Raw genomic sequence first — 26,181 nt, forward strand, 5'->3', positions numbered from 1 at the left:
ATACAGAGATATAAGATGCCACAAAAAAAAAAAATTAAAATTAAAAAAAAAATAAAATGAAAGGGTTCTACTTTGTAATTACCCAATCACTTTGTACACAGCACACATTATCCAGAGTCAAGGTGCACTGTCAGCTGTTCTACATAAGAAGTAAAAGGATGCCATACCACATTAAACTTCCCCATTGATCCATTCAATGTGTATCTAATGTTTTCAATTTTAAGGAAAAACATGACATCACATATCCACCTGCCAAAGGAGGGAGGGTTCATCATTCTTCCAATTTAAAAGAATGACTCGATATTTACTGAGTTTTCATGAACATCTGCATGATCTGTGAATTAACAGGAAAATATGGGATTTATTCCAAAAAATGCAAAATACAGAGGATAATATTATTTAAAAAATGGTGATAAATCAGTTGACAAAGGTTTAAAAAAAAAAGTCACAAAAGTAGCAGTGGGTCTTTATGGGTTAAAATGGCTGTAATGCAATATTTTTGTTAAAGCCCTTGAATTAAAGTTCAAGTCCACATCTGGATTGATTCCTTCCAGATCTACTGTGGTCATGAACAAAGAAACATGTATGTCACTATCCAAATACTTATGGACCTGAGTGGAATATAGACACTTCCAACCCAAGACACCTAAAACTAACAAAGAACCTAAATTAAAAACCAACATTCAGCTAAATTACCTCGAAGCTTACCCCTACATCACTAAACGGTCCCAGGATGATAATCGATACTCATGATAAGTGGAAAAACTGTGTAAGTCGACCCACAGCGGGTTTTTAGGAGGGATTGGACTTTTTCCTGGAGTCAGAAAAAGTCCGATCCAACCCAAAAGCATTTTGACACTGAAAAAGTATTATGTATATTATGCATCATGCGTGCCAAATTCAGATGATATCCATCAATTGGCCCAGTCCATTTACTGTTTCCATCCATCCATGAACCTGTTCCCTCATCCATCCATCAAAGTAAAATGCACTTTTATTGTCGCTGCACAGAAAAAAACTCTGCTTTGTTCTATAGCACGTTTTTGCTTCTTTTTAGCTTCAAACGGGTAATATCAATGTGTCTGAAATGATGCTTTCCTTCACTTTACCCACATCCATCCATCCGTCCGTCCATCCATCCATCCGTGCATCCATCCATCCGTGCATCCATCCATCTATGCATCATCCATCTGTGCATCCATCCATCCATCCATCCATCCATCTACTCATCCACCCATCCATCCATCCATCAATCCATCTGTCCGTCCGTCCGTCCGTCCATTCGTCCATCCATCCGTGCATCCATCCATCTGTGCATCCATCCATCTGTGCATCATCCATCCATCCATCCATCCATCCACCCACTCATCCATCCATCCATCCATCATCCACCTGTGCATCCATCCATCTGTGCATCCATCCATCCTTCCATTCATCATCCACCTATGCATCCGTCCACCTGTGCATCCATCCATCCATCTATGCATCATCCATCTCTGCATCCGTCCATCCATCCATCCATCTCTGCATTCATCCATCCATTCATCCATCCATCAGCAGCATTAGTGTCTTACCAGGGTAGAAGTCTTTGGATTTGGACAGTTTGATGGTGGCTCCGGTCTCTTTCTGCAGCTGGACGATGGTCTGACCTCCCTTCCCGATGATGGAACCGGCCGCATAACTGGGAATCAAAACCTTCAGGAAGTACTCGCCTTCCTCTGCAGCAGGAAACAGGAAACAGGAAGTCAGAGAGAGAGCTACAACTGCAAGCCTTCACTTCAACTAAAGCTGGAAGAAAACGCGTTAGAAAAAGCTTCAGTAAACATTATTGGCCTGGTTGGACCTTTGCCCTCATGCCTGCTGTTCATTTTGTTTTTTCACACATTTATGACGTTTGTGATTCGCCTGCTGTTTGCTGGATATCAGGAAATACACAAAGATTAGTTTTACAAACGAGGAGTAAAGCAGCGTGTTCCATTGTGATTACCGCTATGTTTGCCAGTGAAGCGCAGATAATGAGAAACTGAGATTGACGTTGGGAAACCAGTCAAAGTGAAGCTTTGCAGCCTCAAGGGAAATTAAAATCACCAAATTTATTTCATTGCACGGGAAAAGAGTCTCAGACGAACGTGTCGATATCAGTTTTACACAGGATTAGTGTAAATTGTGTCAAAGACGCCAACGTAAAAGTTAGTTTTTCCAGATTTGAACAGAAATGTTTAATTTATTATTGGGTGTGTTGGTCAGCTGGATGGAACTCCTGTCACTCTGAGGCTCACAGTTCAGGTTCTGGAAGTGTCTGGGCTTTGGTCGTCACATCGTCTGACAGAGGACAAATGCAGCTACATTTATGCTAATTATGGTGAACTGGTTGTAAACAGTCTCAGAGTAACAGCTGATTGAAAGGACACTTTGAGTCTGTCTGAATATTACACACAATATATAAAGAACATAAAATCAAAAACAGACGGAAAAAATATGACAATAATATTGAAATTCTGATTGAGGTTAATATAGATTAAAGTCTGGTGTCCTTAAAGTTACATTAAACATGATGATGCAACGTGGCTCCACAGAAGTAGGTTATGGGATGAAACTTGTTTGGAATCAGAATTCATCATATCAGATTGTGTTTAACCCTGTAAAGCCTGAACCATTAAATCTTTGACAGAAAATTCCAGTTCTTTGAAACTGGAGCCTTTATTGGTCCTTCTGAACAGCCAAAAAAAACATCTTTTCTAATATCAATTTCCATGTATGAGTTTCAATTTTGTATCATATTGATCCATCAGGTTTCAGTGCTCAAATATTATTATTTTTGAACCAACAGAAACATAATATAACACAAACATGTCTAACAAATTGTTAATTCCTTTTCAAAATTGCCAAAGTTCTTCCTCCTTCCTTATTAATGACAGTCTTGTAGTGTCACTGGAAAGGCCTTTGGTGAACGAATTCCTCCCCCTGGTGGATTATCTGTGTGCTGCATGTATTTAATTGTATACATCAGGTTTTTCAAGACAAAATGTCCCACTGATCATGTAGAGGGCTTCAAAACTCATGTATCAAATATGATACTTTGCCCTTACAGGGTTAATAATTAGAATTTAACAAAACTAATGAGTAAGATAATATGTCATGTGCACAAACCAAAGATCTCCATATTCTTTGAGTTTTAGGTCCACATATCTGTTAAACATGGCACATCAAATAAACTGTTACTGCAAACCTGAATCAGGTTTCCAGAAAAATAACAGAACCACATTGTGCGACACTAACATGTCTTATTAATACTGACAGAAACATGGAGCCGAACTGCACAACTTCAGAATAGATGAACAAATGAAATCTTTTTTTTTTTTTTAATCAACTTCTACAATCAAGCATAAATGTGTAAAGAAAGGTATGATTTGCAAAAATGCAACATGTGCATCAAACAGAACTATTTACAATAGTTCATCTGTCACAGTTCTAAGTGTTCCAGGTACTGGTTTATTGGATGAACATGGTCTGACTCATAGTTTACTCATAAGTGTCAATTATTAAAAAAAACAAAAACAAACAAACAAACAAAAAAACAACACCTTAAGACACTACTGTTCAAGCAGTTTTTTTTAAAATCCAACTGCTACAAACAGACTGCACTTAATGTATTTATTGCCTTTTAATTGTACTTTAATTGCATTTTATTTGTATTTTTACTTGCTTTTTAATTGTATCATGCACTGTAAAGCACTTTGTGAACCCGTCTGTGAAAAGTGCTCTATAAATAAATCTTACTTAATTACATATTTGTCATCACTGTTGTAAAAAGTTAATTTCGATGCACATGCTGACCTCCTGCAAAATGCAAAAATTTATAAAAATACAAAAACAAAAAAGAATGTATCTCGAAAATTAAGTAATGTAGAGACTCAAAATAAGTTTTCTGTAGTTTGAAAGGATTTTGTGGATCTTTTTTACATTTACAACTTTGAGGGAAACAGCTATGACATTTATGTATTTAGAAAATATGTGTAAACGCAAAGAAGATTTTAAATGTTTGTGATTTGTTGCACTTCTGTTTCAGAAGTGCATTACATAGTGGGACCTATCACATACATTTTATTAAAATTTGGGACATATGGGTGGTATTGAAGTATAGAAAATGAAAATGTTCCATAAAATGTCAATACAACATGTAAAAATGTAAATATTTGCTCTGAAGGACTGGTTTTATGGTCGTAGGGGTTAAAGTGGTCCTTTTTTCTGGATCTGTTCCACTATGTTTCGCCTACGTCCATATATCCAAATCAGGACAGTAGTTTTCCTCGATGTCAGAAAAACTCACATTCAAGCAAACAGACGGCACCGAAAACAGGCCGTCCTTGGCGGAGGTAACAAGCCTCATTTGGTTGGAGTGAGTATAAACTGTGAAGTGAAAGCGAAGTGTTGTGGGTAATCACAGTCTGACAGCACAGATGCGACCGGAGCTGCATCACTTCACCAAAACACAATCATTTGTCTCCGTCGTCTCCGAGACTTCCCAAAGCCGCACAAATCCACCCCATTGCATCAAAACCATGACTGATATCATGACAACTAATTATTTCCTTAATCTGATGATTCCTCGCCAGCGTTATCACCCCCCTTTTTTCTCTGCTCGTCCATTTGTGCGAGCCTCTAAACGCTCTCTCCAGATTGGTCTGATCTAATTTCAGCGGCGGACCAGAGGAATCTGGTCCTCGTCACCGCTTTGGCACAAACACAGCGAGAAAGAGCTGAGGAAAACACTGCTCGCTGGTTTTATTATGGAAGATAATCAGATTCAAACAGCGCTCGTGCATAACGTACTCACCAGTGATGGGAGTAACGCGTTACAAAAGTAATCCATTACAGTAACAGATTACTTTTTGTTTTGACACAGTAGTTTAAGGCATTACTAATCAATTTTCAGTCTTTTTTTTTTTTTACTCGGTACATGTTCAGTAGCGCTTCCATTACAACACACTTTTTGCCCATCATTTAATTGCTGAAATTATTATTTAGTAAATTATTAATTATTAAATTATTCATGAAAACAAAACAAAACAAACAAAAAACAGCAAGACTTAACCCATAAAGACCCAAATATACACCAGTGACCAAACCATCTACTGATCTAAACTGTTTAAAACCTGTTAATCCACTAATCCTATCAATACATGTAAATAATCGGTGTAAAATACAGTTCTTCATCTTTTCATGGTCATCAGATATGACCCATTTGGACGTTCAGAAGCGCCATAGCTGCTGTGGAAACACCATCATCTTCTACAACATTGATTCACCAGTAAAACCCATGGAGTTAGATCAATGACAGTGGATGGACACACTTGTTTTTATATTGAATTACTGATAGATCTGACTGAAAAACTCACTTCTTCTTCAGTTTTCTCTTTTTTTATATAATAATCCTCAAATGTAATCTCAGCATGATGATTTAAGAACATGATCAGTAAATTAAATATAAAGAAATAGAAATTTTCACTGAAAAAAATGCAAAATAGAGGAGATAATATTAAAATAAATGGGGATAAATCACTCAAGAAAGGTTAAAAAGAGAAAAATCCTTTGGGAACTGCCACAGAAGCAGCACTGGGTCTTTATGGGTGATGGAATCCAAAATGCGTCAGTAAAGTTCTATTTCCTGTTGGTGTTCAGCCAATGGGTGAAGACGGCAGAGGACAGTCCATTTTCCACATTGACATACATTCATTTCTAACCCTACACTAGAAAAAAATCTAAACGTTACCAAGTGTATTTTTTGCATTTCTAGTCCAAATATCTGATCACACTTAAAATAAGACATAAACCAAAAGACCTAAAGAGTAAGTTTTCAGTGAGATATAAGAACTGATTTTTAGACAATAGATCTGAATAATCTTATTTCAGGAAATCTTACCAAGATAATTTCACTCGATCTATTGGCAGATTTTTTGGCTTAATTCAAGCAAAAAAAATCTTGTATTAATTTTTTTGACATTTTTTTCCAATGTAACCCTGCTTTACAGAAGCTAGTTAGCATGACCCCTGTGATCAGCAATGACAACGTAAGATAATTTTTCGATGAATAGTTAGATTTCCTGTTTGAACATGTAAAATGTTGGGAAAAAAATGCGTGTGAAGTGTTCCTGCTGGGATTCGAACATCGTAGACCGTAGTGTTACTTACTGAGCTACACTGCAAAAAATCTAAATCTTATTTTGTGTATTTTTCTTGTTTCTAGTCCAATATCTCATCACACTTAAAATATGACAGAATCACCTAAAGAATAACTTTTCAGTGAGATTTAAGAACTTATTTTTAGACAATAGATCTGGAAAATCTTATTTCAACAAATCCTACCAAGATAATTTTCACTTGTTCCGTTGGAAGGTTTTTTTTGCTTGAAATAAGCAAAAAAAAAAAAAAATCTGCCAATGGAACAGGTGAAACTTTTCAAGTGAAAATTCAATTTATCAGTTTTTTATCTCTCACTGAAAAGTTACTGTTTAGGTGATTATGTCTTATTTGAGATGTGATGAGATATTTGGACTAGAAATGAGAAATATACATTTGGTAAGACTTAAATTTTTGCAGTGTATCCATCTGCATATACTTTGGGGCGTAAATTTATGCGTCTTAAGGATCTCCTATCTCTTGTATTGGGGGGGGGGCACCATAATGTGCCATTTATGATGGCAGTCTGTATGTAACTCAAAAGCAATACAGGAGTCATGTAACGCATTACAATTCTGAGACAGTAATATTTTAAGGAAAGGAATTACTTTTAAATAATGCTAACAAGTAATCTGTAATGGATTGCAGTTTGGGGGTAACTTGCACAACGTGTCAAGGGACGATTTGAGTAGAAGCATTTATCTCTGTCGGCCACGTTTTACGACTCGGTATGGCAACCTCGCTAGGACAAACAACTCTGTATGACACCACAAATTTCCCCCAGATTTAGATCCAAACACGTGTCAGCTGCGAAAGAAACCAAAAGTAGGCACAAGTAGGTTGCTGTAGCGACTCGTAACAAAGATGGCCAACAGATAAATGCTTCTATGCATGACTCAAATCATCCCTTGACATCTGGTACTCACACATGCTACGAAACAATGGTAATGATGCTAACGCTGCAGCAGAATTAAGCTAATTTCATAGAAATGTGAACAACACAAACACCAGGAATCTGATATTTGAGTTTTGTTTTTTTTTTACCATTTACAGACCAATGAAAACACAGAATTCTTTACCGCTATCCTGAAGTAAATTCGGATCATTAGCACCATATTTGTACGACACTGTGCATGTGAAAGGATGAAGAATGGAAGTGTGAGTGCAGACGGATCACAGATGCAGAAAGACTTAAAACAGACCAGAGTTAAAGTACGTCCAGATAACACCTTAATAAAAACAAAAAAAAAAAAAAAGAAGCTGATAAAACGTCAGTAAAAGTACAACCTGTTATGTTTTGAGGATTTCACACTTATTATTGCTTATGCATTAAATTGATCTTTAACTATGTCAATGGCCTCGTACTAGAAATACTTGTCGAAGTATTTTAATGTGACGAGAAAACAGTGAAAAATGCAAAATATTTAATTTGACTTTTCAGTTTAAAGTCCACAGATAAAAACATCAACTGCTCAAAAGGACAAAATGGTCAAAACTGAATCATACCTGATCTTCTTTTTGCTGTTCTCTTGTGGGGTTTTTTTGCTTTTTTGTCTTAATTTTAGTCTTTATTCTTATAATAGTGTTTCTCGTCTACACATTACATTAACCTTTAGTTTTATTTACTTTGGCTCAGTTGCATTTGTTTGTAGCATTTATGATAAATAAATAATATTAAAAAAAAGGCTGTATATATTTTCAGATTACTATGACCAGATTACTCTAATTAAAACATTCTTGACGAGGCTATTTTTATTATTACATGGATTAAATTCTGTGCAAAAGTCACAGTCACTTCTCTGTAAAACATAATAAAAATGTTTTCGTGTCTGAGTCCGGTTCCTCCACACTTACACTGCAGAAGAGGAATTTGAAGAAAGTAAAAAAAGGCTTCGATTCTAGGAAATGAGAAACAGAATCATTACATAATGATCTCATTAGAAGAACAAATATCAAACTTTGTTCTGATACGTCATGGCAGCTGGAACATCGGCAGAGAATGAGAAAGACTCACTCGGATTTGAGCATTCCTTCTGGGCTTTTCCATGTTGTTCCTGGAGGAGTTTTTAACACTTTTTCTTTTCCTTTTGACTTATTTTAATTACACGTTTTGGTTTTATTTCTTGACAGTTATCGATTTAGTTTACTCCAGTTTCAGTGTGATCTTATGATGTGGAATTAGTCTGTTTAATCTGCTGAGGGAACAATTCGTTAAAGTCAAGACTTCATTGACAAATTCACAGTGAGAAACAATGTGAAATGATCAGACTTATGCAATAAATCTGAAACTGAAGGGAATAATAAACCTAATAAAGTCACATAAATAAAGAAAATGGAGACAAGCAACATATGGGATATTTCTGAATATGAAATCAGTCTTTATATACTGTTAAAATATATTCATGAGCAGCATTTTAAATAAATACAAAAGAAATAAAGCTGTGATTATATATATTATCACTGCATATCTTCACATCAAGGCTTATTAAAATAGATAAAATTAAAATATTGGAAAAATGTAACTTGCTAAGCCTGCGGTTTCAACCAAAACCCACGAAATGGAATAAAAAATGTCAATGAAAATTATATAAACATAAAAGGAGAAAAAACACACAACAAAAAAATTAAAGATGAAAGTTGATGAAGACAATTTGAAAAAGTAACAAAGAAAAAATGTAAAAAAAGAAAAGAAAGAAAGAAAAAGAAAAAAGTAACACAAAACATGAATAATGCAACAAAATAAAGACAGTTTAATGGACAATGAAATTTAAAAGTACCAAGATGAAATCAACATTAAAAAAAAAAAAAAAAAAAAAAAAGACAAATGAAAATGTACTATGATAAAAACACAAAAGACTTTGACAAAGTAACAAAATTAGAGAAAAAAAATTAAAAAGTAAAGACAAAAACAAAACAATGTGAATTAAAGTAACAACATACAAAATGAAAACAAATAAAAACGCAACAAAATAAATATAAGATGGAAAAACATAAAAGGAAAGGAAATAAAATAAGACAAATTAAAATAAAAATGACAAAAACATGGAACAAATCAAATTAATGACCTGATAAAAGTGACAGTAAATATGGACGAAAAATGTTGAATACTGACAAATGTGGAAAACCTGAATATGTTGAGTTTTTCTAGTGACACAGTTTAAATGAATGTTAACGTGAGTAAAAATCTGATCTCCAGCGTCGATAAAAAAGGTTGTATTTGCATGTGAGCTGAAAACCACCTCCATCACAGGTGCACAAACCGACTTAATAAGCTGTGACATTTTCAAGCGGATGTTTGTGCTTTTATTTGTTGTCCAGACTCAAAAACCACTTCACCATTAGAGTTTCTGTGGAAAATGACTGACTGAAGCCAAAGGTCAGAGCTCACTTTAATCATTTCCACCTGAGGCGACGACGAGACGAACCTTTAGGTCGAAAACCAAAGGACAACTTTACAGGTAGATAAATTACGATGGAATTAACACAATGAATGTCAGATTTTTTGTATTTTTAAAGGTTAATTTTTGGTCCTGAGTCAAAGTTATTCATGGTTTTAAATGTGTGAAAGAGGCAACAGAAGAAAAATAATGAAAAGACTGTGATGATATTAGAAATATTGTGATAGAAATCATTTAAATCAAATAATGAACCTGTTTAACCTGAGTTTTGTTTTTTTTTCACGAGAAGGTAGAAAACCTAAACCTAAAGAAAAAAGTAAGATCAAGTACAAAAAAAGTATTTTATTTGACAAAATAAACAAAATATCCTTGATATCATAGTAATCATAGTGGCAGATCACCAAGGAAAATGATTTAATATAAATTATACTGCAATTACTGCTGGACAACTGCTCTGTCCCATTCAACCAACACTGAACATTTTAGGTAATCTGCTCAAAATTTGGACATATTTTCAGTTTTTACAACAACTGCTGCTACTGATAAACAATTATGTCATACTCAGAGAAATGTTCATCTGAAGTTTTAACCTTATATGTGCAAATGTTGTGAAGTAACTAGTTATAAAACGGAAAAAATTAAGCAGGAAATAAAAGAGGTTGTAGAAATCCACTTGATTTTTGCCAGAATTAATATAAAGAGAGTTTTACAGCACCTGGAGGGTTCAAATTCAAACTGTATGAACTATTAGGGTCCAAATACACAAATAAATGAACCAAAGACTAATAAAAGTGGGTTTAAATAAATATGACCCCTTTAAATAAACTTCCTGGAACTCCGAGACGGAAACACAAAACACAATATCAATAATTTTGTGGTGATATATTGGTGGAAAAAGTGGCTAAAATCAGTGATCGCAACGTCAACTGACTGCTTTAACCCCGTCAGTCAGTATTTACATCAATCAAACACCACATATTCACTGTTATTCTGCTTCAATAAATGCGGTGTCTCTTTAAACTGATTCACTGCACAGCCCCCCCCCCCCCCCCCCCCCCCATCAGCTTTCCTCATATTTGATAATCCAGGACATGTAACCTCAGGAGGCAGATTAAAATAGGATTATTATTACAAGGCCACATTTTCTCACAAGGGCAAATCACGGTGTAACATCACTGTTCTCTGAATCCAACACAAGTGAAACCTGCAGACTCTGACCTCCAGAAATATACGGAATATGGCTGCACACATGGTTTACAACACGGAGCTGCTCAGGGTCTTTTAAAAGCTCTTTAACGCTTACGTTACAGCAGAACAACGGCGCAGCAGAGGCGTCTGAGACACATTGTTATAAATAAATGTATACAGTGAGGTGTTTTCAGTTACGGGCTGAAAAACAGAAAGATGCTGGGTCAGACGTGTCTATAAAAACGACATGGCGATGGCATAAGTGTGAGTAACCTGAGGCGTTAATGAAGCGTCTGCACAAACCTACACCGCCGAAAGTTAACGGAAAAAGGAAGTGAACATCCTCGAAGGAAGTGTAACAGCCGGTCCTGAAAAATGACTCAGTCAAAGCTCTGGGCACAAACTACGCCTCGAAATCCTTACAGTTACGTCAGGACGGCGGACAGATTATGAACCGCAACACCCTGATTAGTTTGGTTTGTTTGGCTGAAAAAACTACAATCTTTCCTCTTACAGGCATGTGTTAAAAAGTCCAACTTTACAGCAGATATAAACATGATCCAGACTGGTACCAACAGCAGAATGTCTGAGGTAGACATTCAGAGTCAGAGTCTGGTTTCGACCAACTCGATATGTAAAGCATCGTGGGATAACTTTTGTTATGATTTGGCGCTACATAACAAAAAATTTATTGATTTGATTGATTTATGAAACACCTGAAATTGTATATACACAGAAATTAGTGGTAGCTGGTAATTAGCAGGTTAGCTACAAGATGTGTGTGTGTGTGTGTGTGTGTGTGTGTGTGTGTGTATGCTGACAGCTGCAGTTTGTCATACTTTTGTATTTTTGGTCAATAAAGAGACTAGCAAAACAGTGTTGATAGGACCACTATTTTGGGTGTTATTAGTAATTTTGGAATACATTAGCCTTACAATCACGTTACTATGGCGGTCGACCACGCAACATGATGGGAAATGAAGTTTAAAAAAAGAACAACGCATTTACTAACTTCAGTTCCTAGATATTGGGATTAATATATTAACTGTCATTTAAATTAAAGGAGTGAGATTTGTCTTTTTAAAATGTTATTCTTCATTTTCCCACATTTCCCTGTGGTCTACTTAAACTGTAAATGCTCTGCTTGGGTCTGTATTCTTCATTCATTCAACTCCACAGGTCCACCTTCAACCCTATTTCTGAGTAATGACACCAGAAAGGTGGTTTGGAGTGCTGGCCCTTTAAATGCAAATGAGCCACTTCAGACCCCACCCCTCCAGGTTGTTGGCTGTGCTGCTCTGTCCAGTTCAGCCACTTGTGTTTGCTAATACAACCAACAACGGAACATTTTAGGTAATCGGCTTGAAGTTTGGACATATTTTCAGTCTGGACTACAACTGCTGCTGCTGATAAACAATTATGGAGAAATGTTCGTCTGAAGTCTGGGCCTTGTATGTGCAAATGTTGGGATGGAACTAGTTATAAATAGTAACAAATTAAGACGGAATTAAAACAGGTTGTAGAAATCCACTCGATTTTTGCCCAAATTGAATGTAAAGATAGTTTTGCAGCAGCTGGAGGGTTCAAATCCAAACTGTATGAACTATTAGGGTCAAAATACACAAATAAATGAACCACAGACTAATAAAAGTGGGTTTAGAGAAATAAGAGCCCTATAAAGAGTGATTTACCAAGCAATTTTTGTCAGTACTAATAAAATATAGACCAATATCTTTTCCCAGCCAGTACCCACTGAATTAGCTAAAACAGCTAAACTATACTAACATAATGCAGGGCTTCCCTTGGTTTTCAGAGGTTATATAAATGTGTGATGTATTTGGGAAAAAAATGACAAAATAAAGCAGGATATAATTTAACGTCATTCTTGATCATCATTATTACCATATTTACATACAAAAACACAAAAAAATCACATAATAAATGAACACTGAAAAAGTAAAAAACAAAACAACACTGTGGAGCAACTGTAAATATTAAATCTGGGGGAAAATATTGTAGCTAGTTTTAATACTCTGAGCACTGATTTGTACAAGAATTTGGCTTAAATGATGCCTAACCCTAACCCTTATAATAGTAGGAAAATCCTGACACTATTGGTGATTTTATTAACATCCTTCTTAACCACAACAGTCAAGATTTCTATCTGAAAAACATCTTTCGTTCAATGAACATTAGCTTTGAAAGTCTGAGATGTAAAAATAATATATATTTGAGATTAATCTAAAAATCCAACCCCTCCCACCTCACAACGTACTGAACTTAAAGGATGTGTTGCCAATGTCCTGGTAGCAGACCAAGTTTAAATAGTCTAATATTCACTCGCTCTAACATGCCCCGCCACTGACAGGTCACATTGTAACAGCATACTGTGTATTATCACTACTTCACCCATCAGTGTTCATAATGTTATCTCTGATCGTGTACGTTCAGCTCCAGATCAGACTAGAAATTCTATCAGTTAGCTAGCTAATTACCAGGTTAGCTCCCAGATATGAAGGAAGTACCTACTGAATTAGCGAATGTAGCTAATTTTGTGATGACCACGAAGAGTTAAATGAATATATTCTGCTGGAGGTCTTGTTCTGCATTAGCATTAGCATTAGCCTTAGCGTGTCATCTTTAGTTTGAGTTGGATTTGTGCCTCATTTTCTGTTGTGTTGTATTCCGGTTGTCGTACGTTGTGGTTCTGTCTTTGACTTTTTTCAGCCTCGTCAAAGTGTGAACGCCCAGACAGGAAACATGACACGTCCCTGCCCTTCCTCGGCTCCGGCGGTGATGAAACCCAAACTGCAGAGCTCTGGCATGGACATGGACAAGAGGAAACGCTGCTGCTGCTAATCACAATCCAACCAACCAGTATTGGAGGCTTTGTTGTTTTTACTGAGTCAGATCCTGGTTTTAAGGGAAAATAACAATGGCGCTGCTTGCCACATGGGACGGACGCTTCCAACTTTTACTCTGCATAAACATCGTTCTCAACAGATACATCACAGATTTCCCAAATGAAAACATCAGCTCCCATCAATGACTCCCAGAAACTGAGAGAAACGCCAGATCTGATTGGATAATAAGGAGGGAAAAAAAGAAGTTTATCTTTCTTTTAAGATGCTAACAGATCAGCTGGATGGTTCAAGGGCATCTGCCAGAGCAATGCATGATGGGAGCAGTTATTTTAAGGTGTGTTTATAGTGATTCTGTAGGTTCTGACATGGAAAGGTCACCATTTAGTCCATTTTAACCTGCAGCAGTTTGTGACATTTCACTCAATGTGTAACCTCTAGGCTAAAAGGAAGCAAGAAAAGGAAACAAGGATAAGAGGAGATAGAGGAGGAAATAGAGGAAGAGACAGAGGAAGAGAGAGAGAGGAAGAGATAGAGGAGGAGAGAGAGGAAGAGACAGAGGAGGTGCTGAAGGTACCAAGCACAAGTCAGACAGTTTTAGGTCATGATCATGTGACTTTTGAAACATTGTTCAGGTGTTGGTTTCAATCCTCCTATCTCCTTCCCCTCCCGCCTCCTCCACTCCTCTCGCACATCCTCCCTTTGCTTCCTACCACCTCCCTTCGCCTTCTCCCCTCTCGCCTGCCTCCTCTCCTCCCCTCCTTCCCTCCTCCCCTTGCCTCCTCCCTTTGCCTCCTGCCTCCTTCCCCTCCTCAACTGCATCCTCCCCTCACCTCCTACCTCCTCCCTTCACCTCCTTCTTCCTCCTCCCCTTGCCTCCTCCCTTCACCTTCTATCTCCTCCCTTTGCCTCCTCCCGTCACCTCCTATCTCCTCCCTTTGCCTCCTCCCTTCACCTCCTATCTCTTCCCTTTGCCTCCTCCCCTCCCACCTCCTTCCCCTCCTCTCCTGTATCTTCCCCTCACCTCCTCCTTCCTTCTCTCCTTGCCTCCTCCCTTCACCTCTTATCTCCTCCCTTTGCCTCCTGCCCCCTCATCTCCTCTTCTCCATCCTCCCTTTGCCTCCTCCTTCCTCCTCCCTTCAACTCCTATCTCCTCCCCTCGCCTCCTGCCTCCTTCCCCTCCTCTCCTGCATCTTCCCCTCACCTCCTCCTTCTTCCTCCCCTTGCCTCTTCCCTTCACCTCGTATCTCCTCCCTTTGCCTCCTGCCTTCTCATCTCCTCTTCTCCATCCTCCCTTTGCCTCCTCCTTCCTCCTCCCTTCACCTCCTGTCTCCTCCCTTTGCCTCCTCCCTTCACCTCCTGTCTCCTCCCTTTGCCTCCTCCCTTCACCTCCTGCCTCCTTCTCCTCCTCTCCTGCATCCTCCCCTCACCTCCTCCTTCTTCCTCCCCTTGCCTCTTCCCTTCTCCTCCTATCTCCTCCCTTTGCCTCCTTCCCCTCCTCTCCTGCCTCCTCCCTTCGCCTCCTCGTCCTCCTCACTGCAGTGACCCACTTTGAGTGCGAGGCCTTGGACTGACCTGCTTTAGATGGAGGCTTCAGCTAATTATAACCAGCCTACATTAATAAAGCAGGGGAATCGGTAAATACGACTGTCACATATATTCACACAAACACAATGTCTGCGACACGAAACGCACACACAGCTCGTCACAAACACCTCCTCCACAAACAGACCGTTTCCGACGTCTCATAACCAGGCCTCCACACCTCGGCAACATGACTCACCGAGCGCAGAATGAGCTGTAATGAGTGACTCATGTTCATCACTGGTGCCTGTTGCATGGTAACACATACAAGTGTTACCAATGCAATCATCAAAATCTTATTTATTGTGCAGCGTAGAGAATATCCAAGAACACCCGCAATTTGCATCCTAGCCTGTTTTATTAAAAGAACCAGATCAGGTGCAGCCGACCGAAACCTTCCAGTTCCTCAGTGGGTCGGATTAATTTCTCAGACGGAAAATACTATAGGAGCATTATCTGTGAAAAATGTCGTCTTTACATAACGGGCAGGTGTTCAAACCCAAACTCAGCGCAGATGTTTTAGCCTGAGATTCGATACGTCCTCGAAAACATGTGCATCATTAAAGCACAGTGCAGAGGGTTTGTTAACAGGGTTATGCAACGCAGATTGAGTTACGCGTTGAAAATAAGCTTTTAGCAGAGTTGATAACAGTCATGACTCGATTTTTATGATCCAACTTCCAGATATAAAAAAAAAATAAAAAAAAAGAGTTGAAAACTGCGCTGCTCTCTGTACCTCTTCCTCCTACACTGCATCATGCTGCATGTTTACAGGAAGGTTTAATCAGCATTCCTAAACTTTTATCAGCTCGATCTGCGAGGGTTTGAAGAAGCGAAGACCAACCAAGTGATGCTGAAACGTTTGCAAAAGTTGAAGACGTCCGTACGCGACATTAAACAGCCTCGAATCAGCAGAAGCCCGACATTGCTGGATTAAAGAGCCGATGATTGGACGCACTTTATCAAACATTCATCAAAAATATATCATGGACTAGAAGGATTTTGCTCATAAATATATAATAACGTGAATAACATTAGGCTGTTTTCACATTCAGGCACTTAATTTAACTCCATTTTAGATTTATCATTTAACAGTCATGGTCTGTTGGGGTTTCATGGGTCAGATGATGTTGTTATTTGACTTAAATGCACATTTTCACATATTCTCAAACACACAAATGCACAAGAACAATACAAAATATATCATTATGATCACAATAACTGTCATATCTATGCACAAACAGATCAAAAAAAGCTTAAAACTGGGACTAACCCTGACTCAGTCTCAGAGAAGTCTTTTAGTTTTGATGCTTTTTGGTTGAAGTCCTGTCTAAACTGGCTTGAGTGATGCATCTAAACCTGAAAAGACTATGAAGAATTCTGTTGTTATTCCAGAAATGATGCTACATTTGCGGTTTTAGTCACATTTTTGCTGCATAATATTTTTCGTGGACACTGTGGAATTTTGTGGAAAAAGTAAATAGATTTCAATTTTTTTTTACTATTGTAAACATTTTTCTTGTAATTAATGTACAAAAGGCCCTAATTTTAAAGCAGATTTCAGTGAATCTATATGCTCATGCTGATTTTTTTGTTTTTAAGTGCTTGACTTTTCTGATTAAACTGGTTCATTTTGGCTGCAAATGACATTTTTCCATTAAGGAGTTAATTTTTTTTTTTATCTAAAAAGTGCTAGAAAAGGTGATACACTGATTCCCAAACTCCAACATGACATCCTCAAATGTTTGGTTTAATCCACAATAAATAAATATTTAGTGTAAAGTCACAGAAAGGGAAAAAAAACAGAAATATTACATTTAAAAAGCTAAAAAAGTGACTCAAATTGACTATGCATTATTATAATAGATATTGATTTATGTAAAAGTTTGTGTAGTAGTCATAGTTTTTATCTGCTTCTGGGACATCTTGCTAAATTCATGTCACATTGTTCTATTTGACCTCATCTATTCTCCCATTACTGAATTTTAATTATGGTTAATTATGGCGCCACTTCTGCAGGTGATTCTCATGCGTCATATCTACACGTAATTCGCAGGCACTCGAAGCCTCCATCGGCCACATCTGACTCGCGGCGTCAGCGCTAACCTCCAAATCCGACGGAGGTCACGCAAACGCTCGCCCACGCTCAGCTAGTCCCGTTCGGATCGCGGATCAGCAAATTAAAAAATGATGCTGGAAAACGCGTGGGCGTCGAAGAAGAGAAGTGTCTAGAGGTCAATGCGGGGAAGTAAAAAACAGAAAAAAGTTTTACTTAAGAAAAGAAGCAGATGTTCTTTGGGAATTCAGCATCGGTTCAGAAATAAACAACACAGATCCTGATGTTCTACTGATAAAAACACCTGATGGTACCGAGGAACCAGGCTGAGCAGAACGGCTTTTCAATCAGAATCCTTACAGATGCTAACAGATCAGCTGGATGGTTCAAGGGCATCTGTGAGAGCAATGCATGATGGGAGCAGTTATTTTAAGGTGTGTTTACAGTGATTCTGTAGGTTCTGTTATGTAAAGGTCACCATTTAGTCCATTTTAACCTGCAGCAGTTTGTGACATTTTACTCAATGTAACCTCTAGGATAAAAAGGCAAGCAAAGGGAAAGGAAGGAGGGAGGAGGAGATGAGGAGGAGATGAAGGGGGAAATAGAAGAGGGGAGAGGAGGAGAGGAGGAGAGAGAGGAGGAAATAGAGGAGGCAAAATGTAATATTCTGATCATCAGGTGATTTTCATGAAAACACTTGATTCAGTCATTTATTTCTGCTCATGTTCGACCAATGAGGAGTTTAGAAAAACAAAACTGACCTAATAAAAGATTTAAGGATGGTCAGAAGGCCCGAAAAGGGCATGGAGGTTATTCATAAATAATAGTAAAGCAGGTTGACAGTGAAATGACGCTAACATTAACCCATAAAAACTCAAACATCCACCATCGACCAAAACCATCTACTGAGCTAAACTGTTTAATCCCTGATGATCCACTAATCCTGTCAATACATGGAAATAATTGGTGTAAAATACAGTTCTTCATCTTTTCGTGGTCATCAGACATGACCCATTTGGACATTTAGAGGCTCCGTAGTTACCGTGGAAACACCGTTATCAAAACTCGAGTCATAGCTTAAGTATCACAGATCCGTTAGTCTTTCTGTGATTATGCACCGAATCATTTCCCTCACAGTGAACAACGTACAAGTGTCCTCCATACATACCAAACTGATATGTCACTCGGGTACTTTTTGGAAATTTTGCTACAAAGTGCATTGTGGGAATGGGAATTCCATGCAGCTGCAGTACGACCACAGCAGCAACAAACACGTAAACGGCTTCATTGCTTCTTGCTGCTACGGCTGCGTAGAATACTGAAAAGACCTGAGTGACGGTTTGGTTTCAGTATGTAAACAAACGGACAGTTTATGATGGAATACACTTTGAAATTGTTCACCATGAGGGAAGTGATTCAGGTGTGTAAGCGCGGAAAGACTAACGGATTTGTGATAGTTAGGCTATCACTCAGTTTTTACAGATTTGATGAAAAATTGGTGACAAATGTCATTCTCTGTTTTAAGTGTAAAAAAAGTAAAATTTCATGAACGTTTTCCATTTACAAACTATCCTTTCACAAAAAATACAAAAAGCATGAATAAATATGAACAACATGAAATGTCTGAAGAGAAATAAGTGAAATTTTAACAATATTCTGCCTGTTACTAAATGTTTTGTGGATTTGTAGAAGTTGTGATGTAAATGAGAAGCAGACATATAATATTGATAAAATTGCACTTATTTTTTTTATATACATTTCAGTTTTTTCATTGTTCATGTTAAAGAATTTTCTGTAAATTCATTATGTAATTTTACTTTTTTCACTATAAAACATAAAGTCTGTAATTGTCATTATTTATAGGTCATTCTGTTATTATTTGACTAGTCTGATCTAGTTCAGGTCATAATGGGGGTAACTGAAATGAGTCGGATAACCCTGCTTTAGACGATTCACAACCAAAATACAGCAACGACCTGATAACGCATTTAACATGAAGATGTCGCAGAACCGATGAGTGGAAGCATTAGCCCCTTTAACTCAGCACTTCTGTTATGGGAATATTTCACCTTTATTCCTGAACGACATCTGTGTAAATGAAATGGAGGATCATTTGGTCCCACCTCTGTCACTCCTCTAAAGGTAATAACAGAGCCTTGATAAAGGTGGAAACAGGATTCAGGAACACTATGGAAAAGGAACGGCTCTAGATCCGCAACCAAGGTGTTGTTTTGACGTGTGCCTGCAGCGGGGGGGGTTTAGAAATGAGCGTGGGCCGTGTACAGAAGAGGTTTAAGAAAATATCGGTTCTGTAGTATATCACAATATTTCATTTTACAATACTGTATCGATATTAAAAAGTACTGTATTAATATTTTTAGGTATTTATTCAAATGCAGATATTGTGGAGGTTTATTTTTGTTTTTCTTTTTTGTTTACATTTTATCTATTATTATTGAACACTCTTTTATTAAATAATGTTAGTTCCTTTATTGGGATTGCACAAAAATGATGTTATGATGTTAGTTCTGAACTAATAAAATATGAACATTTGAAAAGGATCTTAAACTGTAATGTCTGTAAAACATCATTTAAGTTTTGAAAGAAGACAAATACCTTTTTAAAGTTCTTATAATTGCTTCCAAAAAGGCCATTACAAGGAACTGGCTCAACACGGACGCACCTCGTGAGGATCAGTGGCTAGTTATAATAGAGGAAATATACTCCATGGAAAGACTGACTTACTACCTACGACTCAAGGAACATATCTTCATGAAGCGCTGGAGAAAATGGCTGGACTATGAATGAAACAATGCTCAATTACTGCTGTCTGTGATTTAAATATTTTGTGTTCAACCAGTGACCTCAGGTTTGTGTGTTTTGTGTGTTGTATTGTCTGTTTGTTTTTGAAAAAAACAAATAAAAACAAAGTATATATATAAAAAAACAAAAACATCATTTAAGTTTTCACACAGGAACATTTTGTGATATAGCATTAGATCCTGTTATGATGAAATAAAAATGTGTTTAGTATTTGTGCATATTTCTGGTGTAATTCAATTCTTCAAGGAAATGATCAATAAAAAAAAAATTGCCTTTTAAACAGTATCGTGATACATCATGATATCATGTCGTGATCCTAGTATTGTGATTTGTATCGTATTACCAGATTCTTGCCGATACACACCTCTAGTGTACAGTCAACAAACATATCAACGCCACCAGAAAGATGTCAAACTGGGGAGATGCTGTCGCTCCAGGCGGAGGACTCTATCCATGCTAACATTTGTAGAACGGTGAAAGACTCTGAAGAGGTTAGCAACACTATGCTTGGGGTATTTCCAACGCGCAAGTCATACGTCACACTATACGCTGCGTTACCGCCTCTGATTCTGGAACGCAGGTCCGCTGTGTAAAAGTCCAGCCTGTCTCACCTCTGTTACTCCTTTGGCTGTGGAAATAAGTCAGTGGTGGAAAAAAGGTGGAATCTGGGGTGCCGCTAGCAATTATTGGCCCTGTGAAAGCTAAACGTTCTGGGCCCTTCATAAAATACAGTATCTTGTTGATTTGTCAGAAAGGGCGGGGGGGGGGTTGTCAATAAATAGCATAACTAATGCTGGCGTGAAGCGAAAATAAACTTTACATGCTTTCAACATCCAATTCTATTACACAGCGGACCTTCAATGAAATTTTCATAACTTCTAACCTGTATCCACTGGACCCCCCCCCCCCCCATGAATTTGTCATGTTTACCCCAGGGTGGGATCACCATCTCACCTTTTTTCCGGATCTCTGTGTAAAAGTGTCAATTAAAGTAACAGACTGAGAGCAGGGACTCAGTTCCATCTTCCAGGCGTCTCCTTTACATCCCTTCATGTTCCTTAAATGCCTCGTACCGACTGAGCTGCGATAACCCGATGCCTCGCTGTTCTTCCGCACCCTGGCAGACATGACGCGTCGCGGCCTCGTGTTGCTGCAGCGACTCCTTCATGGCGCCGACAGCGTAATGAGCGTGTAAATTTTCAGTCCCGACGACAATGAGAAAAACACCATAATTACAGCCGCGGTGCTCGTTACTGATTAGTTGTTAATGTTTTCGCTGTCGGGAAGTGGGGGGGTCGTATGTTTTCCTGAAAGAATACGAGTGGTGGCATTTGGTGCATGTTCGGGGTCAGAGGATGGTTTAAGGCTTTAAGGTGCATTTCGGTCATAGTTTTAGATCAAATTTCTCAGACTTTGGTCATTTTAGTTCATTTATATCACATGTATTCATGCATTTTAATACTATGAAATGCTCTACATCAGGGGTGTCCAACATGCAGTCCGTGGACCAAAACCAGTCCACCAAAGAGTCCAATCTGGCCCACAGGATGAATTTGCAAAGTTTAAAAATTACATTGAAGATATTAACAGTTAATGGTGTCAAACTGGTTTTAGTTCAGGTTTCACCAACAGACCAACATGAAATAGTAAGTAAAATAATAACATAATAACCAACAAATAATGATAACTACAAATTTTCTTCTTGGTTTAATGTGAAAAATAACATTACACTATGGAAATATTTACATTTACAAACTATCCTTTAACAGTAAAATGTGAATAACCTGAGCAAATATGAACAACCGGAAATGTCCAGAGAAAATTAAGTGTAATTATAACAATATTCTGCCTGTTACCAAATGTTTCTGTCATACTGTATGTAATGCACATGTATAAATGATAAGGTGAGGCATAATATTGTTAACATTACAGTTATTTTTCTAAATAAATTGACTTTCTTTTTAGGTTATTCACGTATGCTTTGGGAAAGAATTGTTTGTTTTTATATTTTCAGAATTTAATGGGGTTTTTTAACACTAAAATAAAAGAAAAAATTTGGAGGTGTCATTATTTCTAGGCTATATATTTTATATTTTAGGTGTGGGACTCACTTGAGCCTAAACTAAAATGAGTTTGAAACCCGTGTTCCTGGACCTTGAAGAAGAATTTAGAACCACAGATTTGCATGTTCCTGTTCACTTAGATTGCACCTATTTTTAATTTTGATTAAGTTTTTTTTAGGGTTTTTTTTATGTTCTCATCTTGTTTCATCCTTTAGATAATGTTCATCTGTCTTGTTGCATGTTATTTGGTTTTTCCGACATTTTGGCCTAGTTTTCTTTCTTATTTTTATCTTGACTTTTATATTGTTTTCATCTTGTTACACTTTTTACCAATAAATTAAAACCACAAACAAAAGTCTGGTTTCGTCTTCTCAGGACCAAAAATCAGCCGCTAAACTCTACAGAAACAAAGATGTGACATTTATCATGGTACGTATATTGATATCAATTTAACATTCTCTTGTATGAAGTAGAGATCAGCTGATATATATTAAGATGGAGGAAAAAGCCAATAACCGACCAATCAGCTGGTATCACCCAGTCAGAAGACGCTAAACATAGAATGTCTAAGTGTTACTTCACATTGAAATAAATATCACACTAAAACAGTCAAAATTCTAGTAAATACTTGGTGCAATTTTTATTTTCAACCCATTATTTACCATCTGAGTCAGTATTTCCTTTTAGTTTCATTAAATTAATCATTATAGTGGAATTTGTAGATGTTGAGAACATGACATTTGACCTTATTTAAAGCAGAGTAGAACATAAATGTGATATTGCGATCCTAAACTTCTATAAAACACATACATGTTGTCACACAAGTATGAGTTTGTCTTTTTAAGGCAGTTGATTTAACTGAAGTTTAAATAAATCACTCCAAACGCTGCTCAAAATTAAATCCTATTTTGTGCTGCAAAAAGGTAAACTTAATTTATTCATATTAGGAAAAAAAGGGAAACTTTCACAATTGTGCTTTTCCGAGGCTAATGCTAATGCTGTCATTGTTTCTGTTTGATCTGTTCTTATCTTTCCTTTGGTTTTACTGAACACATGTTGGACTTTAGAGTCTAATACCAACGAGAATGTTTCTCCAGATGAAGAAGACATTAGATATGGCTACAGAAAGTCTTATTACGTCATCAAACACCTAATTTATACTTGTGTAGGCATGTTTGCAGTGATTCGCCTTTAAATACCTCAGTTCCGCATCAGGGATGAGTTAAAACCTAATGATAATAACATACAATTTATATCCACAGCGTTAGTAGAGAGGAAACTCAAAGTAGATGTAGTACACACACATGGACTTTTCCTTCCATGTTTTTCTAAATACTAAACAAAAGCTAAACTTCCAGACGTCTCATCACATCAGAACCAACAGAGGACTCCTTCACACCAACATGAGACCAGATCAGACCTTATGTTCCACTAAGAAACATCACAGCATGTCACTGTATCTATAGAACATGCTGACGGATGAGCTAACTAGCATGCTAACATTAGCACGCTAGTTTTTGATCATTTCTGCATACATTACAAGACAGTGATAGTAAGAGTTCTACATACATGTTCCTTTCACTTTATGTGTTTTTCTTGTATTTTTTACATTTACTTCTTGTATTTTTTAGGGTTTTTTTGCCACTTATAGGAAAGAAACTGAATATGGTAACTTTATTGACCTTGATTTTCTACATAACAATAAAAAAATTTGAAAAAGTACACAATAGTAATAAAGTCTTGTTTTGTCCAATAACACACTAAGGTTATTTCTATGAGTGAACTATAAAGGATTAACATTACCCAAGCAAACACGGCTACTTAGGTCTTTTTCATCCTTTTCAGATGTCAGAAGACGTTACACTGAAAAAAATCTAAATTGTACCTAGTGTATTTTTCTCATTTCTAGTCCAAATATCTCATCACACTTCAAATAAGACATAATCACCTAAAGAGGAACTTTTCAGTGAGATATAAGAACTGATTTTTAGACAACAGATCTGGAAAATCTTATTTCAAGAAATCTTACCAAGATAATTTTCACTTGTTCCATTGGTAGATTTTTTTTTTCCTTGAATTCATCAAAAAAAAAAAAAACTTGAATATGAGAATATGAGATATTCGGACTAGAAATGAGAAAATACACTTGGTACGATTTTGATTTTTTACAGTGTAGCAGACCAGTTGATAACCACGAATGGTCTCCTGTTTTGTAATTCAACACATTTTCACTTCGAGGTCATCACATGCTAACGCTTGGTCAGGGCGCCACATTTCAATGCATGCAATAACCCTACGGTGTTGGTTTTCGGTGCACATGCAGGTCGGAAAGACGCCTCAACAAAGACAGGGTTACAGTTTAGTCTGGTTTAGACATAAATCTGCTTGAACACAAAGAGTCTGGGACGGACTAAAATAAGACGAGCAAACGGGGGAAACACCTCAGTGGAGTTTGCAGGTTCTCAGTTTCCCTCACCATCACAAACATTGATGCTAGGTTTATTCTCCTGTCAGTGTCCTTGACTGAGGTATCGGTATAAATGTAGCGCTGATCCCTGGGCTTTACTTTGACTTAATTTAGATATCATGAAACAGGACTAATGTTACTACTACTACTGCATCAACTGGTCCATGTCATTAATCTCCAACATCTGAGGGTTTTTACTGATGTCTGTCTGGTTTCCAGCACATGGAAAACAGATGCTGTCATGAAACCTGGGCGTTGGGAATCCCAGTTACCATCTGGCCGAAGACCAGAGCGTACTCTGACAAACTCGATGCTACGCTAACTGTGTATTTTATTAATAAAAAAGCAGATTAATATTACCTAAGTCTGTTCATTTCTCACATAAATGTAAAGTTAGCTATGACTTAGCATTGACTGTATATACGTCAACTTAGCCAAGAGGCCATATTTGGACAAAAGGGTGGCGCTAAAGCTAAATGTTCTCCCAGACACAGAAAAACGGTAAACTTTATCAAATATTTGGATGACAGAGCTATTTTATCATTTTAATATAATCTATTAACCACACATATGTAACTCAAGCATCAAAAATCAGCCCTAAATTCAATTAATGAACGACAGGATAAGTTATTATTAGATCCAAAATAAAACCAATGAAACCAGAATGACTCTTGGAAAAAAAAATTGGTGTGGGATCTTTAGAAAGAAGTTCCATGTACATCTATGAAAGCCAGGATTTTTTTTCTAGTGGCCATCAGTGGTATTGCACTTAAATTAACTAAAGAACAGGACTGAGTTTAAGATGTGGTCTTTGTAAAAAAAAAAAAAAAAAAGTTCCTGCAATAAAATATGAAATATTTTTGACAAACACCTGTGAGGGAATTAGTTTGTGTTCATACATTATCATTTATGAAGCTGCAATCGTTATGTCACAGCAACAGTAAATAAAAAGAGGATATAGATAAATAAAAGCTAACTGCACATAGATAAAAACTAACAATTAATAAACAAAACTAGAGCAATAAATAAGTAGTAAATAATGTTGAGTTATTCTCATTAATGTTAACTGATCAGGAAACCAGACGTAAATGTTACACTGTTGCTTTTCCATTGACCCCCAAATTGCACGAATATAACTTGTGCATAAAAACTTACCTAATTGAAAAACGACAATTTCGCCAAAACTCTCTTTTTTTGATTAAAAGTTTTTGCGCTGGCAAGAGGTGGTTTGTTGTGCATAGTGAAATTAGTATATCGTGCAAAACTGCAATGGATAGACCTTTTTCTGCAACTAGTGTCACGTGATTTAAAGAAAAAAAACAGATGTTGACGGACATTACAACAAAAGAAGAGTTTTAAAAGAAACGTGGTATGGTAAACAAGTATGTGTGGACACACCAGGAAACACAATCATTTTTAAGTTAGTACGGGATAGAGGGGTAAAATATAAGAATAATGAATATATCTGTAAATCAACACCATATTTACGTTTGTTGTCATGTTTATGGAATGACTTCTTGTGTCATCTCGAGATAATAAATAAACAAATCATCTCATTTGT

At 37.0% G+C, this 26,181-nt stretch overlaps 1 protein-coding gene across 1 annotated transcript in view; it reads right to left on the reverse strand.

The window, feature by feature from the left end:
• Window positions 1-1,542: 1,542 nt before the first annotated feature.
• LOC115431165 (RNA-binding protein Nova-1-like) overlaps window positions 1,543-26,181 on the reverse strand; it is a 43,545-nt gene continuing 18,906 nt past the window's right edge. The window contains exon 3 of the mRNA XM_030151398.1: window positions 1,543-1,718. Within this exon, the coding sequence (XP_030007258.1) occupies window positions 1,543-1,718 (176 nt within the window). The remainder of the gene's footprint in view (window positions 1,719-26,181) is intronic.

This window comes from Sphaeramia orbicularis, chromosome 13 (genome assembly GCF_902148855.1).
Source record: "Sphaeramia orbicularis chromosome 13, fSphaOr1.1, whole genome shotgun sequence".
Lineage (NCBI taxonomy): Eukaryota > Metazoa > Chordata > Actinopteri > Kurtiformes > Apogonidae > Sphaeramia > Sphaeramia orbicularis.